Genomic DNA, 8,096 nt, shown 5'->3' on the forward strand with positions numbered 1-8,096 from the left:
AATGAGGAGTTTTGTCTTAATTTGGAGTTTTTTCTTGAGACCATTTCTTTAAACAATCAAATTTTACACATTTTATTTTTCTAATTGACACTTGGTTGTCATAATGCCACCAAACACCTAACAAGAAATTAATATCAAGTCCTTTACTCTTTATACTAGGTTGACTTAATCCACGCCACTAAATCCTATACACTTACATGGTCGTCTTCATACATCACATTTAATAAAGCACCAATCCTTAAATACATGTTCTGCATAAATATTTATCGTGTTTAATGTCCATGGGTATTGCTCCTCCAATCATCGCAAACAAGTCCATGTAAAGAAAACACTACTTGATTATATTTGAATTGTGTACAATATAAATTATAGAGTTAATAATTTATGAGTTCTTATAAATTTATACAAGTTCTAGGATAGTGTATGTACAAATATTATAGCAAGATTATCTTTAAATTCTAAACAATAAATTGGATTTCAAAATATTGTTCTTAGATATTGTATGATATATTATGCACATAAGATTTAGAATATAATCCTTTTAAAGTATACTTTGACATTTAATAATTTCTAAATAACTATACATTATAACCTTCAAAGAAATTCTAACTACTTAAAATAATCTTCTCAAAAATTCCAACCACTAAAAATAATCTCCTTTAAAAATCCAACCACTCAAATAACCTTCTTAAAAAGGATAAATATTCAAACAAAGAAAATTGTATTTGATATTAAGAAATAAGGGCTAAATAATGAACAACTGATAATTGAAATGCAATTTGAACAATACTAATGCTCACCTTTTACATTTTAAACAGTTTAAGGAACATTTCCATATTCATGATGGATAAATTTATAGCACTTACTAAGTTGAAGCATTTAGATCAAATATATTCTTAGGCATGGGTTTTATAGGAGGGGCATGTGCTCGATTTTTGTGGAACTGGTGACTTCATGATATAATTTTACGTTGGACTAAAGGCCTATTTGAAATCTTTTCCTATAAAATATGAGCTCTCACTTTTTAGCCCTCTTAATTTGAACTAGTGAACATGGAGTAGGACTGAAAATAGCCCCACCTACTTATGAAATTTTTGACCCACATATTAAAACCTCTAGATTTCTTAAATTTAGGAGTAACACCAATCTATGAATTTTATTTAGCTAGATAGGTATTAAGATATGTTGCCCAGTTATAAAATTGTTTCAATTTTATAAGTAAACCTCGGTTAATTTTTCAAACTTGCCTGGTTTTAAGCTTTAAATTGGCCATTTTATCTCTAAAATTTTGTGAGTTTCTAAATCTCCATGTCTCCGGCTCATTATCAGCTCCACACAACACTTGAAATTTTTTAAATCCAACTTCTGAGCCTCAAGTTATTATAGGTTAATGGAGAGACTCAAAATACATGTTTTCAAGTCCATCATTAACCATTAACCTCTCAAAAGGTTAATGATAACGTCCAAAAACACGTTTTTCTTAACCTCTCAAAAGGTTAATGATAATTTCCAAAAACACATTTTTCTTAACTTGTCAAAAGGTTAATGATAGCCACCAAAAACACATTTTTCTTAACCTCTATGAGACAGTTATTAGCTTGTGTCACATGTAAGTTGTAATAACAAAAGGGCAGTTTTGATTTCATGGCATTATCAAAGAGAGAACATCTAATTTGCCACCTTTTAATGATGGTAATGCCTACACACAGGAGGGAAGCATTGATAAAGCACGCAAAATATTTGATGAAATGCCTGAACGGGATGTTGTTTCATGGAATGCTCTAATCACAGACTACGCTCGGAGTGGAAGAATGGGTGAAGCGCAAAAACTATTTGAAGAGGTGTAGAATCGAGACACAGTCTCGTGGAATTATATGATTGAAGGATACCTTAAGAGTGGAAACAACAAAGCAACCTTAGAACACTTCTATCGAATGTATCAGGCAGGTTGGAAACTAAACCAATCCATCTTTGCTATTGTCCTCTGTGCATGTGCTAGTTTAGCGGCTTTGGAATAGGGAAAACCAATTCAAACTCATAGTATCAAAATAGGATTCCAGTTGGATATAATAGTGGGTAATAACCTCATTATTATTTATTCAAAATGCAAGAGCATAGAAGAGACGTCTCAAGTATTTAACAAAATTCACACAAATCCCATGTCATTAAGAGTGCTATGAATGCTGGATATGCCAAGAAGTGGAGGGTTGATGAGGCATGCAAAGTGTTCGAAAAGATGCCAGAAAAGAAATTGATCTCATGGACAACGATGATTGCAGGCTATGCTCAGACTGGGGATGGTGAGGAAGCTTTAAAACTGTTTCGTAATATGCTATGGCAGGGCGTGAAACCAAATCAATCCATTTTTACTGTTGTTCTCAATGCATGTGCTAACCTAGCTACTCTAGGACAAGGAAAGCAAATCCAATCTCAAGTAATTAGGACAAGTTTAGAAAATGATGTCTTTGTGGGAAATTCTTTAATTATAATGTACGCTAAATGCAAGACAATAGATGCATGTCAAATATGTGAGCAAATGCCTGAAAAGGATTTGGTTTCATGGAATGCCATGATAGCAGGATATGCTCAACAAGGGCTTGGCATGGAGGCGCTCTAGCTCTTTGAGAAGATGAAAAAAATCACGCACACTTCAGATGAAGTCACTTTTGTTGGCGTGCTGTCTGTGTGTAGCCATGCTGGTCTAGTTGAAGAAGGTTGGGAGTATTTTGATTCTATGAATAGAGATTATTGTATAATACTAGGGCCACATCACTATGCTTGCATGGTTGATCTTCTTGATCGTTCTGGGCTTCTAAATGAGAAAAAAAAACTTTATTAACAAGATGCCAATTGAACTAGATGCTGCAGTTTGGGGAGCTTTATTGGCCGCTTGCAGAATACATAATAAAGTGGAGCTAGGAAAGAATGCTGCTGAGTGCATTCATGAATTGGAACCACAGAGTACTGTCATCTATGTGCTACTTTCAAATATCTATGCTGTGGCTAGGATGGTCTTTATCTCTATGCGATATATACAATATCAAATGCCCAAAACAGTGATAATATTCAATGGATAGCTCGAGAACCAACTATCCAATGTGAACATGAGCAAAGGTTGGGTGAAATAGAAAGCATTGGAGCAAGGGAGACTGTACTTTCATTGATCCAACACCCAATGAATCTAGCATAGTTACAGATATGGTAAAGGTTCAAGAAGTTAAGTTTGAAGAAGATGAGTAGGAAGTGTTTGATTTAATGCTCAATCATGAATGCAAGATAAACTACACGGTCCTTATGAGAATATTTGATGAAAACCCCAGATATGAATATATAGTTAATGTATGTGGTTGGGAGAAGAGCATTCAAATTCTGCAGTGAGATAAAACATATTTGCCACCCTTGGTATAGCTTGCACAACATTGATATAGAAGACACTATTGTATGAGGCATTTAAAGCATATTAAAGTGTCAAACTTGGAGTGGGTGGTGAATGTTTGAAACACTCAACACTAATGAAAGGAATAGATTGCAGATAAATATGGAGAATCATTACAAGATGTGGAATGAACATAATGGGTAGAGCATAAAGCATATTCATTTACACCTTGTGAATGGGTTACCCAAAGGAAGAAGTCAAATAGATCGTGCAATCACAAGTAATAGACCATCGCTAACTTGATGAGTGTTAAGGAGGAAGTGTTGTCTTGCATTAGAATGATGAAGAATATGAGAAAGTGCCAAATAGATGTTAGTGTCTAAGTAGAAGATGCAATATAATGAGATGTAATCTCGAACTCCACAAATTGAACATTCCCTCCATATTGACAACCTCATGCTCTTGATCTCTTAATGAAAAGTGGGATATGTGTTCATCAATAGAGTAATGTAACTTGAATAAATCATTCAAATGTCAAAAGGAGATCTGTAAGGAAACTTGACAACAAAGAATATAACTGTTTCCACATAACCCATAATAGATCTTAAATAAACACGGAATTAAAATACACATGCAAGAGAATAGACAACATACCCATAAAATGTGACACGAGATATACCCTAGGAAACCCTCATTGAGGGAAAAACCCAGCCTCCAAAAGCATCCATCACCATGTATTATTCAGCAAAAAATACCATTGCCATACAACCATGGAAGCCTTCATGGCCATAGCCACAACCGAGCAAACTATGTGAACAAGCATGAATCCACACATCCCATGCCATGCTTTCAACCTTCACAAATGCTCCCTTGGCTAACCTGTCAAGCCTTGTCCCGCTCGACTCTTGCCTTTTGTCTTCTTCTTGTCACTCTCTCACACTACAACAACTACCCTTGTGGCTGCTTATATAGTAGCAAGTCCCACAAAACCACTAAGTGGTATTACATAAACCATGTGCTAAAACCATGTGCTACCTAACCCACTGACCTCACATTTAATATTGGGCATTTAATTCTTTTTCCCAATATTAAATAATTACATAAAATATTATCACAATGTTACAATACAACTCATCAAGAATATTTCATGGGAATCTTTACATGTTGCACGTCCATCTAGGCACAACATTACATAATAAAAATAAAATAATAAAATATAACAATATTATGCAATGTGTGCAACACCCATTATCTCAACAATCTCCCACTTGTTGTATACATTGCATAGGGTCAATCTGTAGCCACATAAATGAACAAGGGAACAATCCCTCCTAGCACATCCACCATCGTGGATCAAAATACACCAAGTGCTCCATCCTGGTACCCGCGACAAAATCAAAGTATCTAGCATCTCAAACATGAATGATCTCACCTCCTATTATGCCACTCCCACTGGACATACATAGAAGCCATCCAAAGAGAAAACCACCCAACCTGTCGCATTAGAAGATCATAAAATCCTGTACCAACTGAAATTCCAAGCACAAATAACCTGATCCAAAGGTAATCACATGTATCCGTAGTTGTCAAAATATCCATAGCTAAAATAGCACCCACAGCAAAGTGCCAAACCCATCCAACTATCCATATCTCAAAGGTATAACAAGTGAATCTCATATCACCGACATATCCAATCTGCAACCTGCAATCACTAGCCTCAAGAGAAATACCTACCACATATATACCAAGAAGCTCCCACTGCAAAAGATAATGTCAAATCTATAACCAATCCACTCAACACATCTCAAAGAAGTGAATCCATGTAGTATCAAGGACATCCACAATACATAAACTGGTATCCTGCAAGAACAACTCTCATAACAAGTCTCCAATAGTGTCCCAAATTCACCACAACTAACAAAGGAAAGAGAAAGAAATAACCATGTCATCTCTCACATGACATACATGAGCACAAACCAGTGATCACAATCTCTAACCAATCTCAAATCCAATGTAGGCAAAACTAAACATCCAGGAAGATAACTAAGACCAGAGAAACCATGCAAATCATAGCCTGTATCATGTCCTTCTACACACACCTCTAGATGTAAACTATGCAAGTATGATCTCCTCCATAAAATCCCAACAAGAAGCCTCAACAACACCCAAACCATACCATATAACTCATCATGGATGTAAGCCTCTCACAAGAAGATCAAACTCATAAACCATTCATAAACTAAGGAATAACCATTCCTAATCCAAGGAATATGCCCAATATAAAACCATCTCCCAAACTCAACCAGCATAACAACATATGCACATGGAGATAACCAATGATAAACCATCTCTCAAATGAACCCTCCAGAACTAACTCATGTACCATAGCTCAAGATCCATATCCATGAAAGACAAGCATAAATATAATGCAACTGAGAGAAACAATGGGCTATACCTCTCAAGTAGCAAATCGTCGAGTAGACCAAGAGTGGGGAATAAGAATGTTCATCAAGATACCCAACTCTCCAACCAAAACTCATCTAAGAACAATCTCCTCTCAAGTCCATATCAAGTGACTACCCCTCAGACTTCCTGTTGAAACCATCAACTGTCCCAACAAATACTTCTCTGATCCAAGAGAAATCAGCATCACCACTGTCTCTAAGTATCCATGAGCACCTGTAACCAATCAATCCATGCCAACTCCAAATGCAATATAGCAATAACATGAAGTATCCAGCTTATGATCAGTGTACTCAATACCAAGAAACTAAACCAAGATCAATGTCAAAGTTCCAACCATGGCCTCAGGAACATAAACATGACAACATGATCTTACCATCTCAACTAAAGAGATAACATGCTCCATATGAACATACCATAACATGTCACAACTCTAAACGCATATCAAGAGTATACCATGACATAATAATGAAACCATCCTCACACCAAGGATAACATGCCAAATAAAAGCATAAACCACACCTTTGCCAAGAACCCTGTGAGTCCTCAAGATGCAACCATCTCCATATACCATGAAGAAAACCATCTCCACATACCAAGAAGAACCATCTCCACACACCATGAAGATAACTAAGAACCCCATGAGTCCTTAAGATCTAACCATCTTCATACCATGAAGATAACAAGTGCACCATGCAAATGTCAAAGACGCTTCTGCAGCAACAGGATCTAAGACAAACTTCCAACATTTGCAAATACTCAATAAATATATCAATGCCAACAACTCCCACTCAACCGTGGTACCAAGTCACCTATGGCATCATAAAATCTATCTCCTACATGAAGATCCAAATCAAACCAGGAACTAATCCTGCACTATCACCCCATCACTGTCACAAGCTCCCACTAAACCATGTATCCAAGCTATCCATAACATCATGATGAAAAACCCATCCTCTAACCATGAGAATCAACCAAGGCATCAAACCATCAAAGAACTCAAAGTGCAAATCATGAGCTCCTCAAAAGAAACCAAATAACCATGATCCTCAACCAAAGAGATATACCACCATAATTGAATCAGAAAATCCAAGCTAAAGAACATCAAGGATGTACCTGTATAAACAATCATGTCATGCCAAAATCTATGACACCATGATCACATCCATGAATCGAGCATCTGGCTCTCAATATGTCCAACCTGTCAGCATAGTCAACCACAATTCTCTTCCATGACTGTACCTGGTAACAACATCTCATCCCTTCTACATGAAGATAAAATCATGTGACTTAGGGCATAGACAACTCAAATCCAAGCCACCAATCTGAATATGCATCAATAATGAAAGATCAATGGGCAAAGACAACCCATAACCAAGCCATAAATGCAATTTGTAAGTATAGACCGCTTACAAAACTACACAACTTGTAGATCCAACAAGTCATCATGCATATCCAAACCAAACACTGATAACCATATCATCATGAGACCAATCTAAAATATGAACTGAGTATACAATGACATCAACTCTTAAATCTCCAATGCCATAAACTCATAATATTACCATAGTCAAAATATACCTATAAACTATTCAAATCAATATATCAACAAATAAATCATGCCAAATCTGCACCAAATCTGAACCAATGTGTAGAGCTCTCCAAGAGCTTTCCGTTGACTACTTGAAGTCCAAAATTCGACTCCGTATGCCCAAGTTATGCCCCGATTCATGCTCAAAATAAATAACATCTGACTTTAGGGCTCTTAAAACCTAACAAAATCTCAAAATCATAGAACCAAACCTACACCATGTTGTGGTGCTCTGAATTAGCTTTCCAATGCCTATAAGAACTCTGAAATTCGATATTCTGAGAGAAAGTTATGGCCGTTTTACTAAGACAGTCTTTTTACCATTTTCAGTACGATTTTTCATTTTTTATTTTTTTCAGTGACGAAAATTCCGACGGGATTAATTTGATGGCCATCATGGGCTGAAACCAAAAAACTCTTTAATTTCCTCTGAACATGGCCAAACTAGGGCATATTATATATCAAAATTTATGAAAATGTCGACCCGAATCTAATGGTGAGGTCTGTTTTTACCCAAGAGGTCATTTTTGCAAGCTACCCCCCAAAACCCTCATTTAAATGAAACATTCAAAAAATAATTTTGTCCAACAATTTCACATGCCCAAATATTTTAACATCCCATCATAACAACAAATCCAAAGTCCTCAGATCTGCAATAAATCATTC

The 8,096-nt window shown here is 36.1% G+C and overlaps 1 protein-coding gene across 1 annotated transcript; it reads left to right on the forward strand.

The window, feature by feature from the left end:
• The first annotated feature begins 2,176 nt into the window (after positions 1-2,176).
• On the forward strand, positions 2,177-2,617 carry LOC149558154 (pentatricopeptide repeat-containing protein At2g37320-like). The gene has a single exon (XM_089830665.1). It carries the CDS (start codon positions 2,177-2,179, stop codon positions 2,615-2,617), a length of 441 nt encoding a protein of 146 aa, XP_089686791.1.
• The last annotated feature ends 5,479 nt before the right edge of the window (positions 2,618-8,096 follow it).

This window comes from Cupressus sempervirens, chromosome 5 (genome assembly GCF_028749045.1).
Source record: "Cupressus sempervirens isolate cs-2001-9-10 chromosome 5, ASM2874904v1, whole genome shotgun sequence".
In the NCBI taxonomy this organism is placed as follows: domain Eukaryota; kingdom Viridiplantae; phylum Streptophyta; class Pinopsida; order Cupressales; family Cupressaceae; genus Cupressus; species Cupressus sempervirens.

Coding starts and splice junctions, on each gene's coding strand:
- LOC149558154 (XM_089830665.1), top strand. CDS start 2,177: ATGAATGCTGGATATGCCAAGAAGTGGAGGGTTGATGAGGCATGCAAA.